Source organism: Rana temporaria, chromosome 4, assembly GCF_905171775.1.
Source record: "Rana temporaria chromosome 4, aRanTem1.1, whole genome shotgun sequence".
NCBI classification, from domain to species: Eukaryota; Metazoa; Chordata; class Amphibia; order Anura; family Ranidae; genus Rana; species Rana temporaria.
Window position 1 is genome coordinate 62413244 of NC_053492.1, and position 17665 is coordinate 62430908.

Here is a 17665-nt window from a genome sequence, read left to right on the forward strand (position 1 = left end):
ATCGAGTGCTCTGTGTGATAAGAAAACCAACTTTATTCAATTTTTCTGATTTAAATAATTAGCTCTGATCCCCATATTGTTTGACAAGTTTTGGTGGAAAATAGGCCCTGGGAAAATATGTAAGTGTTTTCCAAGCATTATTTTAAATATAAACCCAATCACTAAGATCTTCGTATTCCTCTTTGGGCAACTCTGGTCCCTTAATAAAAAGTAATTCTGGGAAAACAATTTCTCTTATTTTGCACCTAATATAATTGGGGAAAGTTTGCTGGGCATTTGTGAAATTTTGATGTCTGCTTGAGAACAGCTGTTAATTCACCAGCCCACCCTTTAAGGATTCACTAATCTGTAAAGATAATATTTCTATACTATTGAAGATGTCCTAAACTGGCCAATTGCAGCTTAGAACAACAATTCCTAAGCAATAACATGACAAATTACGGGTACCTTGTATCTAGCAAGCCCAAATTATTTATAGAGCCTTAAAGGGGGTTTTCACCCTAATGCTTTCTATGCATTAAGATGAAAAATCTTCTGTAGTGAAAAACAGCCCCCCATAGCCCCTTTTTTTACTTACCTGAACCTGATCATTCCATAGACTGGGACGAGCCCAGTAGCTCCAGCTGCTGTCTCAGGTCCTCATTGGATAGATGGATAGCAGCGTAACCAGTGACACGGGGAGCCAGGGGCTGGGCCGAATGCTGCTGTCTGTGTGAATGGATGCAGCAGCAGGACTCGGCAGTGCGCCCACACTGGTGTCCCCTTGGATTGCGTGTCTTCGAGGGGGCGGACTCGATGCGGGAATGAGCCAGGAGCGCCGCTGAGGGACCCCAGAAGAGGAGGATCACACTCTGTTTGAAACCCTTGCACAGAGGAGGCAAGTGTAACATGTTTATTTAAAAAAAAAAAAAAAAACCTTTCCAATCACTTTAACTTCTCTGGACCTTTAAGGTTGGAAGAAGGTTGCATGTCTCCAGATGCTTAAGATGCATGTTTTTTAATAGACTAAACCCTGAATCTTTAAAGAAAAAGGGAAAAAAAAGGCCTTCTCAACCCAAATATACAAAAAACCTGGGATGGAACCCTATAGAAAGAAAGGTCGCCCCCAGGGAAGAGGCTACTGTCGGTAAATCAAGGAAACAAATAATCTTTATAATTTATTAGATATGAAAATACTACAAAACATGATGGAAAATATAAATAGTATACTGAGACATAAAGAACATGGCTGAGTTAATAGGTAAAAAGGTATGCTACCGCAAAGGCAGTATAGCTGGTGTCAGACTCACAAACAAAAAAACATATAACAAACATGTAACACATAAAACTCAGACAGTCCGGACACATAGGTGTCACTTCTGTGATGGTTCACCAGGGCAAACCCCTATCTATGATTTCCACATGTGGCTATGTGTGTAAGCCTGATGAATAGGTGAACAAATCACAGAGGTGACACTGCGGGGAGGGGGAGCAGGCTGTGTAGGCTGATAGGTCAGTTTTAGGTGGGCGATGGTAGATTGAATTACTCCAGTAATTCAAAAAAAGTGGATGGCATGGGCAGATGCCTCCCCACGAATGACAGCTGGGATGATGACATGCTCTTAAAAGGGCATTTACTTCTAGGACTTAAAGCGGAGTTCCAACCACAATTATTTTATTTTTTTTAAATATATCTGTTACTATTATATGTTGTTCTTTTTGCATTGGCTTGTGTTGTAAATAGCGCCACTTTAGTCACTGTTTAACCACTTAACGACCGCCGCACGCCTATATACGTCCGCACAATGGCACGGACAGGCACAAGGGCGTATATATACGCCCTTGCCTTCTAGCGGGTGGGGGGTCCGATCGGGACCCCCTCCGCTGCGTGCGGCGGTCGGGTCCCCTCGGGGAGCGATCCGGGACGACGGCGCGGCTATTCGTTTATAGGCGCTCCGTCGCGATCGCTCCCCGGAGCTGAAGAACGGGGAGAGCCGTATGTAAACACGGCTTCCCCGTGCTTCACTGTGGCGGCGCATCGATCGAATGATCCCTTATATAGGGAGACTCGATCGATGACGTCCATCCTACAGCCACACCCCCCTACAGTTGTAAACACACACACAGTGATCCCTAACTCCTACAGCGCCCCCTGTGGTTAACTCCCAAACTGCAACTGTCATTTTCACAATAAACAATGCAATTTAAATGCATTTTTTGCTGTGAAAATGACAATGGTCCCAAAAATGTGTCAAAATTGTCCGAAGTGTCCGCCATAATGTCGCAGTCACGAAAAAAATCGCTGATCGCCGCCAATAGTAGTAAAAAAAAAATAATTAATAAAAAATGCAATAAAACTATCCCCTATTTTGTAAACACTATAAATCTTGCGCAAACCAATCGATAAATGCTTATTGCGATTTTTTTTACCAAAAATAGGTAGAAGAATACGTATCGGCCTAAACTGAGGAAAAAAAAAAATGTTATATATGTTTTTGGGGGATTTTTATTATAGCAAAAAGTAAAAAATATTGAATTTTTTTCAAAATTGTCACTCTATTTTTGTTTATAGCGCAAAAAATAAAAACCGCAGAGGTGATCAAATACCACCAAAAGAAAGCTCTATTTGTGGGAAAAAAAGGACGCCAATTTTGTTTGGGAGCCACGTCGCACGACCGCGCAATTGTCTGTTAAAGCGACGCAGTCCCGAATCGCAAAACCTGGCCTGGGCATTTAGCTGCAAAATGGTCCGGGGCTTAAGCGGTTAAATTAAAAACTTGCCTTATATTTCTTATGTTGAGGTTTTGCTGCCCATCTTGTTCAGGTGGTGCTTGTGGGCAGGCGAAGCCCACAAGCATAAACTTCCAGGTTTCGGTGCTGCTGAATAACCAGCATGCACCGCCCATTCTTTTGCGCATGCGCAGTAAGCCAATTTAGCAGTGCAGGAAACTTTTCAGGTTGCCATCACAACGGGCAGCGGAAGTGCCCACCCCGTTGTGATGGCAACCATGATGAGCCTATCAAATACCGGGATTCTAGCCCTCAACGCTGCCCAGTGACTCCTGGGCAATGGCACACCTCTCCCAGGAGCACTAGCAAAAATAGGCGTCGAGGGAAGTGACGTCAGGCACCATGGAGAGAAAGGGGGCAGATTACACTAGACCCCATAGCAACAGCCCTGAACAAGTATGTAAAGAAATACAAATATTTATAATGTTTTTTTTTTCTGATGCTTTTTCCAGTAGATTAATGTAAAGTTAATTTTGTGGGTGGAACTCCGCTTTAAGAATTTCTTGATGGTATGTCAAATCATCTCTGCCTCTGAAAACCACCTGCAGCTGCTCTCTACAGTAGTGCTAAACGGCTTTGTACTTGTCCAGGTTGAAGGCTTTTTTTCCCCAAAAACTAGACGAGCAAGACAGCCATTTGTGCCCATCTTTCAGTTGGCCATAAACTGCTTGTAATATGGCCAATTCCTACTCTGTCAGGCCGAAATTCAAGCTTTGGGCCACCATGCAAGCATCACCTAGTTTGACAAAACACATTACAATTGACTGAAACGCATGGAAAATTACTGGCCGGACCGTGACTCAATCCTACTGATTGGGTTTGTAGTAACTGGAAATGGAGGTTCTTCCATCCATTCTCCATCTTGGAATGGATAGGAGAATCGATTGATTTTCTTTTGTGCAGCTTAGGGGCTGAACAAGAGAATATTTAGCTGTCTATGGCTGTCTTTGGTTCACCCGAATCACCAGATATTAGTATTTGTGTTCAATGTATTGCTGACAATCTGTTCTCCCATCGCCCCCCCCCCCCCCCCCCCCCCCCTCGGGGTTTAATCCATTTTTTTCTGGATTGCTAACCCTGAGCAGGAAAGTCAAAAGTTCTTGCCTGCATCCGTGTTCAAGGTCAGTGACTCCAAATATTGAAGTCGATGGCACATTATCCAGCCAGGGAACTAATCTTTTATCATGGAGCACCCAATAAAATGTGTCCGTTTCAATTCTGAGTTCTGTGCAGTCAGTAAATCACTTTATGCTCTTGATATATTTTAGACCAAATGGGGAGTCGCCTCGACCAAAGTCAGAACAAGAGCCATTCAACAAAACAAGAATGGATCTAGAGCAATTTCTAAGCCGACCAAAATCTCAAGATGTAGAGCCGATTGTAGTGAAAAGCCCCAGAGAGAATGGTGAGTGTGACTACCATGGAGGAGCTTGCGATGTCCGAGTGTCTGCTTTGTGTTTTATGTTTTACATAACATCTCTGTATGTTTCCTGCACGTTTTTGTGTCATCACTGAAGGTACATGTATGTCAAAAGAACAGACAGGTCTTGCATTGTAAACCTCAACATGTAAATCTGGAATTCCATCAGAAGCATTTTTTTTTTCGTGGAGACTTGTTGGCGGGTGGCTTTCTTTCCTGGTTACAGCTGGGAAAATAGTCAGAGGTGGGATTTGTGAAGGAGTGCGTTTCACTTCTGGTTGTATTACAGGGATGGGGAGAGTAAGAAACGGTCTCCTCAGCTGGTACAAAGGTAACAGAGGATAATTGTGTAGAACTGGACCACATGGCACTTGGATACATAAGCCCCCCGATTTGATTCCTCCTTTAGTTTATTCTCCCAATGTTTCCTTTCAAAAACTGTAGGGAAGAAGAGTGTATGCCTTTCTTGTAGAACCTATCACACCCCTTTATTGTGTAACTTTCATTAAGAAACAAAGGGAGGTCGCTGCTATGGGCAACAGACATCATTTTATTGGCTCCACAATTATTGTTGCTACGAGCATTAAAGGCTTTTTTTTTTTTTTATTCTTTAAGCCAACCCCACCTAACCCAAAAATGTTTGGGTTTATGTCTGTGGATAAATACAACAGGCTTTCATGTACTTTTAGCCTGCATGTGATATCAGTTTAGACACTTCTGAGGGCATTGACAGTTAAAGTGGTTGTAAACCCTCACATATATACCCACTGAAGTGACTGGCCTCAGCTGATATGCAGAGATTAAACAAATCTTCCTACATATGTTGTACCTGTTTATCTGCGGCCCACTCTCCTATACAGCCGTTCAAATCACACAGTTTGAACAGCATATCTGAGCTTTAGCAGCCAGGGTCCTGTCGTCACACTGAACAGCATAGAGAGGGCAGCGGATTGTAATCCGGCACCTGAGTGGATGGTATTTTAGCAGCCAGGGGGTGGGTCCTGACATTACACACTGCAAAGCATAGAGAGGAGAGCTCATTGTAATCTGAGACCTGAGTGGAGGGAATATACTATACTAATATTCAAATGGAAATTGATCACCTGGCCTTCAGAAAAAAAACTAAAGACCCATCTATTCTGAGGGTTAAACTGAAGGAAAATGGATGCCAAGCGCCTTGAGGCAATTCAGTTCGCATTTGTATCGCTATATAAGTAATTCACTCACTCATACAGTCTTAAAGGTAAACCTGCACAGTTGAGGCTGTCAGTCACCTTCTGTGTGCTGGGGGGGGGGGGGGGGGGGGGGGTGTCTAGTAGAACGGTCTGGGATTGCTTGGTGTCAGGATAAATAATTAGAAGCAACTTATGCAGATAGCAGGGGGAGCAGAGAAAAGCTAGAAATCGCACTCTGTGCTTTGTCGTGTGACAAGTAAACACTATAGGAAGGATATGCTGTGTTTCATTTTAAAGATTTACAACCACTTCAACAAACAGGTTCTTTGACCTGCTGTTGGCGTCATTCTGACTTTATTTGAGTCTTCTCCCTATTCGGCCTCAACCTGCTTGTAGTTGCTTTTTTGATTCCTATTGACTAGTATAGGAGGAAAAAACGTTCCGATGCAAATACAAGCCCATTGACACAGACCCTATTGCGTACACACGATCGGAATTTCCGACAACAAATGTTCAATGTGAGCTTTTGGTCGGATATTCCGACCATGTGTAGGCTCCATCGGACATTTGCTGTCAGAATTTACGACAACAAATATTTGAGAGCTGGTTCTTAATTTTTACGACAACAAAAGTTCTTGTCTGAAATTCCAGTCTGTATGCAATTCTGACGCACAAAAATCCTATGCGTGCTCGGAATTATTGAACTTAATTTTTCTCGGCATGTCATAGTGTTGTAGGTGACCGAGTTCTTGACGTTCGGAATTTCGGACAACATTTGTGTGACTGTGTGTATGCAACACAAGTTTGAGCCAACATTCGGTCAGAAAAAAATCCACGGTGTTGTCGGAAATTCCGATCTTGTCTACGCGGCATAAGGTCTCCAAACATCAGCAGCTGTGGAGAAGCATTTTGTCTTGTCCAGGAGTCGGCACGTCTTAAGTTAAAATTTCCAGTTTGTGTGTCAAGCAAGATAATGTCATTAATGCTTTTCTCTCCTTTTCATTTTATCTATTCTGTTTCTTGATTGATTGTATCTCTCAATAGGCATCTGTCATTTTGCTGCAGAACAGGAGAGGGAAGGTAAAATAGTTTTTTTTGTGTGCAGAAGTCAAGGTAATACAACACCCCATCTTTTAAATGCTGCCTCCCCACGGCTCTTATACTTTATGGATGTAGTTTCTTGTACATGGCCCTGTAAATACCTTTTTGCAAAATTTTGGATGTAAAATAAACTATATTCTGGGAATATGAGAGCAATGGGATGCAGCATTTAAAGGGGTTGTAAAGGTTTGTTTTTTATTTTTTCAAAAGTTCCTTTAGTTCCTTTAAGCTAGTGCATTGTTGGTTCACTTACCTTTTCCTTCTATATGTTTTTTGTTTTCTTTGTCTGAATTTCTTCCTGTTCCTCCTCAGTAAGCTCTTCTGGCTGACTAACCCCCATGGATGATGGGGGCAAGCTTACTGAGGAGGAACAGGAAGTGAGAAATTCAGACAAAGAGAAAAAAACATTTAGAAGGGAAATGGAAGGAAAAGGTAGGTGAATCAACAATGCACTAGCTTTAAGGAACCTATAGAAAATAAAAAAATAAAAACCTTTGCAACCCCTTTTTAAAAGGTGGGTCATTTTATAGCCTTAAAAGCAAACTCCAGGTTTACTTTCACTTTAGTTAGGCCACTGTATACAGCACTCGTGCCACATTTACTTTCTACAGTGGGCACATTAATTGGTAAACTATGCAAAGTGAAAGTAAACCTGGAGTTTGACATTAACTTCTACTTTAATGAGTAGTTGCTACCACAGTGTTAATATAGGCACTCAGAGGTGTCTGCACTTGCGTTCTCTGCGGAGCTCCCTCGTGGGCAGTAAAACCTGAGGGTGCGTTGCCATGCAAATACCAACCTTGTTTAGGAAGTGGGCACCTTCACATTTATCCTGCAGCTCTTCAATGTTAGTTCTTTAATTGGATAGGAAAGGAAGGGAGAACATGCACCTAAAATCTGGCTGCAGTGCAGAAACACTGGCTTTCATGTAAGTTGTAGGGGAGGCATGTTTATCAATGCAATGCAGATAATTGTAATCGGGTGAGTGACGTTGCTGCTTGCCTATAGCTGTAATTAAATAATTCCAAGGCAGTGTCTAAGTTATTGACCGTGGTCGCTCACATTCATAGTGTTACTGCTACAGATACATTTTCACAGATCATGCTTGTTGTATTTTAGGTAAGGCTGTGCTGCATTTTCACTATAGGGCTACTTCATGACATGTGCTCAAAACAGTGCAACAAGCGTTTCATCCTCTGCCATCTTGTGGTTATAAATGGTATGACATTGTTTGAGACCTTGAAGCTTGGGTATTGATTGCGTAGCAGTCTGTTCAGTCCAGTGTTTTACAAATGGGTTATTCTGTCAGTTTTACACAAATCATCACCTGTAAATTTCATTGCTTATTTGTTGTTCTTGGTTTGTAATCTTTGACATCTTGCACTATATTTGCTATTGATTTGCTTTGTATCTAGTGTGTGGTGTAATGTTTGTTAAGGAAAAATATAATTGAGCTTTAAGTGGGACTAAACAATGTTTTAAATGTTTATCAGGCTTTGAATTAAAGTGTGTTTCCACTTTTGCAGCTCAATTCAGAAATCAGACTTTATATTTTTAACATGTTGCCAGTCATCACACAGTATAATATTTTAAAAATTGCCGTTTACCTTTTTTTTACTTGCTGAAAAATCCTACATGGTTTACCCATTCTATTTAACATTAAAGAGGAAGTAAAATTTTCCTCTTTAATTGTACCTACGGGTAAGCCTATAAGTAAGCTTACCTGTAGGTACTGTAAATATTACATAAATGTGCACAGTTTAGGAGATATTTACTATATAAGCTGTCGCCGAAGTCATTGGCACATGCACAGTGAAGTAACAGCCTGCTCGTGACGTTTTCTTGGAACCCATGCCATGATCGGTGGCATGCGCGGGAGTGACGCCATCGCAGCTCCAGTCAATCACAGCGCCAGAGCCTGCAAGCCCAGAAGTAACTCCGGGAAAGATTTCAGCTGTGGGAGAGGAGTGCTGGCAGTACTGCGATGCATACTAGCTCATTATGCCTTTGTCTTGCAGGGTTTTTTTTTCTGACCTCTTTAAGGTGGGGACTGGGAGGTATGTTTTCTACAAATGACCCATCTGTACTGTGATGATGGCTCTCATTATCAATTAATTAACTAGAGCAGCCTACTGTCCTAATGAAGGTTTATAGTTTCTTAAGCCAGCCATAGATGTTTTTTTATTCCTGTTGAACTGGCCGAGAATCGAGCGATCTATGGGCAAGCTGATTGTACCCAAGTCGATCAATCGATCGTCTTGCGTACAGCCAGTATGTCAGATTCTTACATGAGATTATTGCCAGCGGCTATAGACGCTAGCAATATTCACAGTGTTCTCCCTGCAGGGATGGCTCCCTGCTTCCCCCAACCCCATTGCAACCATTGGCTGCAAGTGTTGATCAGATGCTGGTTTTCCAGCATGCCCATTTGGTAAAAACTGGTCGTTTAAACTGGCTTCTGTTGGACAGGCTGCTGTACACATGAGCTAACCGTATATTGTAACAGATATTGGGCCTGTGTGTATGAGCCTTAAAACTGCTTATAGTCCTTTTGCATTCGCCTGATTTAAAGAAACCACTAGAGTTGTAAAATACATTTTAAAATAATTTTTAGGTATGCTCTTTGAATGGGAACAAATAACTCTATCTATATTTAGTGAGTGTTTCTCAAATTTGACTGCAAAGGTGGAAATATACTTTAGACTTCAGAGCCAATGTAAAATCCTCACCCTTACACAGTAGATGGCAAATAAGACTTCTCTGTGTGAGACACAATCTCTCTGCAAAGGTCCTGTATGTCTTCCCACAGTCACAGAGCTTTCTTATCAACATAGCATATGCTCCCTGCTTTTGAAGGGGTGTGCCAGTCCACTGCAGGGAGGCCACGGTTTCCACACAGAAATCCTCTATCTTCATTTCAGCCTGGGAGGGGAGAGTGTTTTATAGTTGTGTTCCCAAGTCAGCAATTTTTTTAAATTTGAATGAAAGTACAGTTGGGGTTCAAACATAACTCAGAAAAAAAAATGGGTAATTAAACTAAAAGTAGTTGCTTAGTTGTATCTTCCCAGAAGGACGCTAGGTATAGCCGCATGAGGCCTGCGCCACACTGGCAAAAGCTTTGCACAGAATTCACTTTGCTAGCCATTATCTAGGCCGTGCCAGCTCAGAGGGTAGCTTTAAAATCCTGCTTAATTATATGGCTCAAAGGTACAGCATAGAAAGCTCTTAGAAATAAGGTCCATTTAGTATTGGTGTTTAGTTAAGAACACCATTTAACTACATCAAAGCACTATTTCCATCTAAACCAGGAGTCTCAGACTGGTAGCCCTCCAGCTGTTGCAAAACTACAAGTCCTATGAGGCATTTCAAGGCTGACGGTTACAGGAATGACTCCCACAGGAAGAGGCATGATGGTACTTGCTGCTACAGCTGGAGGCCCACCAATTTGAAACCCCTGACTGAACAGATAACCTAAATCCGGTAGAATTTTAGTAAAACTAGAACTATTTTTTTTTCTTTTTTTAATAGGGAAAAACTTGAATTCTGGCCTCAATTTTTAGACCACAGCAAATCATTTTAAGGTTTTTATGAAATCCGCATTTGATATTTACTGCTAAATTCTTAATTACAAATTTGAGTGACGTGGTTCCAGGTTACACCTACAGACATGGCTGAATAACATTCCATAGATAATGGAATCCACTCTTGTAGAAATATTACCATCTAAATAGGTTTGCAAGATCGGTCATCAAGTGCAGAACTAGTGCTGGGCTTTCCTATAAGACAGTCTATCTACGGGGCACACTAATTATGCAAATCAAATTTTACAAGTTTTGATAACAATACATTGACCAAATAGTACTATAGGAAGTACGCATTGCAGCTTAGAGTCCTTGCTGTGCCCATGTGATATCCTGGCTGCCGGTAAAGGGTGATTACACTAATACCTCGGGAGCATGCTCAGACTTTCTGCTGCTTCTGCAAATGTTTCCTTTTCTCTTTGCAAAGTTAATTTTGTTTTGAACTCTTTGTTCTAGACATTCCTCTCCTCGACTTTTCTTTCCAGATTTTGTTTCCTCTCCCGTTTGCCATGTATCCCTTCTTTCGTGTCAGGAACTTCCCCTACCCTTCTCCATCTTGGTAAGATCACATTCTCTCGTGGCAGAGTGCAGTGTCTATCGATGATATAGCCAGAAATGTAGTACAGTTATTAGACATTACAGAATAGAGGCTTTTAGTCACAAGCAGTCACTTGCCAGATTATACAATCCTCTCTGCTTTTGTTTGTACTCCAGGAAAAAGTCTAAGCACATGGCCAACATACATATAGATTTATTGTTTACCTATTAAAGGGATTTGTCACTTTTGTCAGTCTTTCCTGTGGTATACATACATACACCTCTGCTAGTCTTATCAACCTGCTACTTTCTGGTCACTGGACAGGGGTAATGATGCCGTTTCACTGTTCTATGAGGAAAGTGAAGGTGACAAAACAGTTATTAATCCGGAAGTGGTAAAGGTAAAAAATCTGTGCTGCTCTCTGTAAAGTGAACAAGTGTAGAAGATAAAGATCTTCACTAACAAACATGGAAAGGAATGAACCTCACCTGCCAAACATTTAGGTGCAGCAATTTAATTAGCCTGAATAAGGCTCTCAGAAATTGGTATAAAGTGATTAAAAAATGTGCAACCCAAAAACTTGTTGGATAAAGGTGACTGATCAATCCTGGGTTCCAAAGCTAGACACTGTGGAGATGGTTCCCAAACCACTGCGGATGGTTCCATGGTCCTTCAGACACAGGGATAAGTGGTGTCTTTTCCTTAGTTGAATACTGCTGTATATGGAGTAGCAGTTTCCATAGACCACCAAATACAATTTACCTCTGTAAACAGTCATTTACCACAGGAAGGGAAGAAGAAAATAATCTCTCATGATGTAGTATTCCCGTAAAAAGTTATTTATTGCAGGCTTCGTTACATATGCAAGAGATTAAAAAGACTTATTCAAACTTGGCTGCGGTTCACACCAGCTGGCTAAAAACGTGATGACGCTAAGAACTTAAAGCTCCACCCTACGCATTTCCCCGTATAAAGATTAGACTGGGAACGATGGCTAAGATCCAGACGTCCATCACCACGCTTAAAGCGGAGTTCCACCCAAAAGTGGAACTTTCGCTTAATCCACTCCTGCCCCCTTACATGCCACATTCGGCATGTAATTTTTTTAATGGGGGAGTGGGGGCTTCAGGAGAAGTGGGACTTCCTGTCCCACTTCCTCCTTCCACCGAGGGGCTGGCTGCTAAGGCAAATAGCCTAATCGCCTTTCTGCAGCCCCTCCCTGTAGGCGATCGCCTGGGACACGTGACAGGTCCCAGGCGATCGCCTGTCCAATTGTATTGCGCGGCGCCGCTCGTGCATGCGCAGTGATGCTCGCGCATGCGCAGTGGGTGCCCGGCCATGAAGCCGAAAGCTGTCACGGCCGGGTGCCCACACTTGGAATGAAGACGCCGGCCGGAGAGGGGCGGAGCCCTGTCCGGCGCGTCGCTGGAACGTGGAGCAGGTGAGTGTCTGTTTATTAAAAGCCAGCAGCTACACTTTTTGTAGCTGCTGACTTTTAATAAATATAAAAGCTGACTGGAAAACCCCTTTAAATACCTATGATGCGGAAGCGAGACACCAACTGAGTTTCACAACTACCAGTGTCACTCACACCCCTTTAACTAAACCATATTCATCGGGTTAAAAAGTATACAATTATTGGAACATGTTACTTATTTGATGGCATGAAAATCGTAACATTATCTACAGCAAACATAATTTAAAATGACTATACATAGAATTGCAAATGTACATGAACACTATTAATATTTTATATTGATTTTTCATAACAATTGAATGCCTGCACACTACTATGCTGTTACCTTAACAGAAATTAATCAATCATAGAAAAAAGCAGAAATGTGTGCATGACAGTATTACTAAAATTATTTTTAATATACATTGTGTATATTTTTGGGGGACTTTTAGTATTACAATAATGGGGTTAGTAGTTGGTTTTTACATCAGACCCATTGTTGTGACTCGTGTTTTATTTTTGGGTGCACTTTTAATAGACTGAGCTGTTAAATTACTCCAATCTGTCTGTTTTGTATGATGTCTAAGTTGTCTTCCTCAACTTAGATCCCTTCTTGTCCTGATGTTTTTTTCTCAGGGGAATGCACAAATGTACATCATGCGTTTACTAATTTAGATAATTGGGCATTTCCGATTTTTATTAAAACTGTCATGCACACATTTCTGTTTTTTTCTATGATTGATTGATTTCTGTTAAGGTAACGGCATAATAAAGTGTGGACATTCAATTGTTATGAAGAATCAATATCAAATATTAATAGTGTTCATATACATTTGTAATTTTATTGTAATTTTATGTATAGTCATTTTAAATTATGTTTGCTGTAGATAATGTTACGATTTTCATGCCATCAAATAAGTAACCTCATGTTGCAATAATTGTATACTTTTTAACCAGATGAATATGGTTTAGTTACAGGGGTGTGAGTGACACCGGTAGTTGTGGAACTCATTTCCGGTGTCGCTCCCGTATCATAGGTATTTAAGCGTGGTGATGGACATCTGGATCTTCGCCTCTGTTCCCAGTAGAATCCTTATACGGGGAAACGCATAGGGTGGAGCTTTAAGTTCTTGACGTCATCACGTTTTTAGCCAGCTGGTGTGAACCGTGGCTAAGTTTGAATAAGTCTTTTTAATCTCTTGGATATGTAACGAAGTCTGCAATAAATAACTTTTTACGGGAATACTACACCATGAGAGATTATTTTCTTCTTCCCTTCCTGTGGTAAACGACTGTATACAGAGGTAAATTGTATTTGGTGGTCTATGAAAACCGCTACTCCATATACAGCAGTATTCAACTAAGGAAAACACACCACTTATCCCTGTGTCTGAGGGACCCTGGAACCATCCGCAGTGGTTTGGGAAACATCTCCACAGTGTCTAGCTTTGGAACCCAGGATTGATCCGTGTGTGGAGTATCAAAAGGATTTTTCCAAGGACAGCTGTGAGCTCAACATTGGCATCGATCCGGTAAGCGGCCAATCACTCATCATTATAAGGATAGTATTGTATGACATCTATCAACGTACCAGTGATGCCCTGTTTGATATGACCACATCTTCTTAGCAACAATTCACACTTTTGCCATTTTGTTTTTGCTTTTGTCTTTGGACATTGATTATTACACTTTTTTTTTTCTTCTCTTTTTGGACCATCACCATATCATGCTCATAGCAATGTGGGTTCTCATCCATGCACATATTTATTTGTGTTTTCTATAGTATTTTTAGACATTTGTTAGATCAGTCACATACCTTTTTATTCAACAAATTTTTGGGTTGCGCATTTTTTAATCACTTTATACCATTAATCGGGAAGGCAAATTGAATGATCAGAAAGTACTCATGTGGCTGTGCAGTCAGGAAGATGTTTAAATCGCATTGACTGCACAACATTGCATACCCTTTGGCAGGTGAAACCGTAAACGGGTATATCAGCTGTATAATTGGCTTTTGCCTAGAGTATTATGCTTCTGAAAAGGCCAAGGCCTATTTATGCTGCACCCGCCCACCCTCCAAACAAATATAAATCTTAGTGAAAGCAATAAAATGATAAAAACATTAGAGGAAAAATATAATATTTCCCCCTGGCTTTTGCCCACTTTGTGTAGGTGCCATTGGGCAGGAAACCCAAACCTTGCAGGAAAAACACTCCAGAACTTGTGGCATTTGGTTTGAGTTTTTATTTAGGAGGTGGGGGCTGCTACATAAAGACTTATTTTCATGCAAGATCTGTTTTAGAGGTGATCTCAATATTTAATTTATTAAAAAGACCAAGCTAGTCCAAACTATTTACTTTAACATTTGCAACAGCTGTGTGGCTGTATGTAGCCAAATCGGACATCTGGTAGATTTTTCTTCTTTCATGGAATGTCCGTTTCCACCTATGCAGAAATGTATTTTAGTTTTTGGGGGGGGGGACACCTTTTTGGTTGCATCACTCACCAGCTTCTTATTGATCTCTGAGAGTCCTGTAAAAAGTTATGCCTGCAGTAGGTTGTGCCTCTGCTCCCTCTCATAACCATTATGAAGGTGTTGCCCTCTTGTGGCTGGATTACCTAATTGCAAGTAGTATGACCTTGAAATGTATGCAGACACCACGCCCCTATGTAAGCCCATAAACCGCGTGCAAACACTGGGATTTTTTAAGATGTGTATCAACTCAGAAAACACTAAAAATAGCTTAAAAATATCACAGGACACAGAGGACTTTGTAATTATAACTACTTGGGTTATGCTGCCACCTTCAGGTGAATGGATAATGGGGGAAAACAGCCCCACCAATGCATGACCCATCCCAGCTTAGAAGCACCTCCTTTTAGCTAATGTCCCCCTACCTACTAAAGTGGTTTCTTTGTTCCACCTGTATCAGGACATTGTGTTGCCATTTTTTTTTTTTGTTCGCAGCCTAAGGAGAAGGTGCTTCTTCACAAGGTGACATTATTTTTCAATCTATATCTAGTTGAATTCCTCAGGCCTGGTATATTCCTCCTTTCACAGTCAAGGCCCATTCCACCAGGAGTGTTAGATCTTCCCAGGTAATTTGGCATCAAGCTTATGTTGTTGTAGGCTGCTACCTGGTCTACTACTCTTCACATGTTTACCAAGTTCTACTACGGAGGAGTTTGTGTCTCCGTGGATGCCAGAGGTGCCTTCATAGTTGGGGCTCTCCCCTGTTCTGTCTTTTGGGTTTTGGCCTTGTTGCCCACCCCTCATGTTCAGTGCTTTGGGACATCCCAGGTAGTCATGAATATGAAGTCCTCTGTGTTCTGTGATGTACGACTAGGATTTTTGGTTTACCGGTTAAACCCTTTTCTTGGCGTACATCACAAGATTGTTACGCATTGCTTGCTTTAAAACTGAGATTTAGGTGGGCAGGGGGGCTATGCCTGGGCAGGGGATTCCCATGGTAATTTTTTTTTGCCAGCGTCCATTCACCTGAAGGTGTCTGCATATAACCCGAGTAGTTCTCTGTGTCCTTTTAGCTATTTTATAGATTTTCTTATTTGATGGCACCTTAAAAGTCAGTTTTTGCAAATTGCTTGTGGCTACATTACTCTATTTGCGTATTACAAACGATCAGAGATCCATTAGTAGTACTGGCAATGTTAAGGTTTTGTAACGGTCCCAGAATTTGAAGGTTGGGAAGAGAAGCTCCCCAGTGTATATACAAAGCCAGTCTCATTCCTAATGCCAACAATATAAAAACTGAGTTTGCCTATAGTTCAGATTTTAAATGCTAGTGAATAACTGTGCAGTCCTAAAATTTGTTTAGTGAGCCATGTAGAAAGTTTCCGTGTTTGTAACGTGTAAGGGTCTGGTGTTTGCATGCTGCAGTGTTTTTGGGATAGAACATGGTATAGTTCGAGAGGTCTGTATTTAAGACAGAATAGTATACAAAACTGTCACACAAGCCTTTATCAGACGCGTTACATTTAGATGCAATGTTTTTTTTTTTTTTTTTTTCTTCTTTGCCTTTTTTTGAGATTTTATACTGGAATTTCCTTTTGAAGATGCATCTTAAACCATTTAGCCAAAGTTTTTTTTTTTTCTTTTGTTTTTCTTTTGACTTGCAGTGACTGTCTGTAGTAGGTACTGTGATTTTGCATCTTTGCCCTCCTGACCTTCATCCCTTATGTGCCCTTGCATCATATCTTTACATCACATTTTTATTTCAAATTAAGCCACTAGATAATATTTTAGTGCCATAGGTAGTAATTTTCTTAATCTTCTGCTCATTAACCTTTACTGTGTGATACGTGCATGTTGTCTAAAGGAATTGTAAAGGCAGAAGGTTTTTTATCTTGATGCATTTTATGCATTAAGATAAAAAGCCTTCTGTGTGCAGCAGCCTTCCCAGATCCCCCCATTACTTACCTTAGCCCCATCTCTGTCCAGATGGGACTTTCCTCCTGATTGGCTGATACACATTAGCCGCGCCATTGGCTCCCACAGCTGTCAATCAAAGTCGTTTCGTCAATCGCGGGAGAGAGGGGGGCGGGTCCAAACAGCAGCTTGTTGTCTGAATGGACACACGGAGCTGCAGCTCGGCTCGTGTGGCCCCCATAGCAAGCTGCTTGCTGTGGGGGCACTCGACAGGAGGGAGGGGCCAGGAGCACCAAAGAGGGACCCAAGAGGAGGATCCAGGCTGCTTTGTGCAAAACCAACTGCACACAGCAGGTAAATATAAAATGTTTGTTTTTAAAAACTAGACTTCAGTCACTTTAAGACCATGCTTCTACTGAACAGTGCACACATGGAATATAATTTTTTTGTCCATTGGAGCAACATTGTCGGTCACATGCTGAAGACCTAGATCATTGGGCTCTGCTGTGCAGGTGATTCAACCCCTGTACTGCCACTGATTGTAAATTATTTTAGAGATGGCATTAGACCTGACATGCTGCTTGAGTTTTAAGGACCCACAGTAGTCTCAAATAGTCTCCAAATACCCTTATTTCTCTAGATCAGAAGCTGTCTGTATAGAAAATCCACAACTCTCTGCACAGATGATTGCAGACAAGAACTCAGTGCTTCCCAATGTTTGCATTCAGGCAATATATACTTAGTATGCTGGTAATTGTAGTTCTCCAAGAGGTAAAATGTTTCAGATTGCTGAGTTGATGTATCAACACAACGCATAGAGAATGAAAATGATGATGCATCATTTTTTTTCTGTCTCTTTTCTGTCTTCCTCAGCTTCCTCAGAGCTCACTTTTGATGAACTTCTGCCTACCTCAGAAAACTTGACTCATCCAACTGCCAGCCGACCAAAGATGACGGGCAAGAGGCCGCCTGGCCGCTTTAACGGTTCGAGTCCTGTAAGTATTGGAGTTTGAATTGTAAGGGAGATATTCCCACTAATGCCTGGATTTGATAGGCCAATGTGCAAAGGCTCTTACCCAATCACAAGTTATTTTTGGTGGTGTGACTGAACTGAGCTAACCATTTCTTTGGTACATTTTAAAGCGGCATTATTAACTTGCCCCCAATTCCATTATGCTCACCTTAGTAATGACCCCTCACTTTTCCTTCCTTCCTTCCTTCCTTCATTCATTCATTTT

General features: G+C 41.4%; 1 protein-coding gene across 1 annotated transcript in view; it reads left to right on the plus strand.

Annotated features, from left to right (window-relative positions):
- LOC120935621 (CD2 associated protein) overlaps positions 1 to 17665 on the plus strand; it is a 191625-nt gene that overhangs the window by 158543 nt on the left and 15417 nt on the right. Inside the window, exons 14-15 of the mRNA XM_040347672.1 lie at positions 4038 to 4174; positions 17301 to 17422. Of these exons, the coding sequence (XP_040203606.1) occupies positions 4038 to 4174; positions 17301 to 17422 (259 nt within the window). The remainder of the gene's footprint in view (positions 1 to 4037; positions 4175 to 17300; positions 17423 to 17665) is intronic.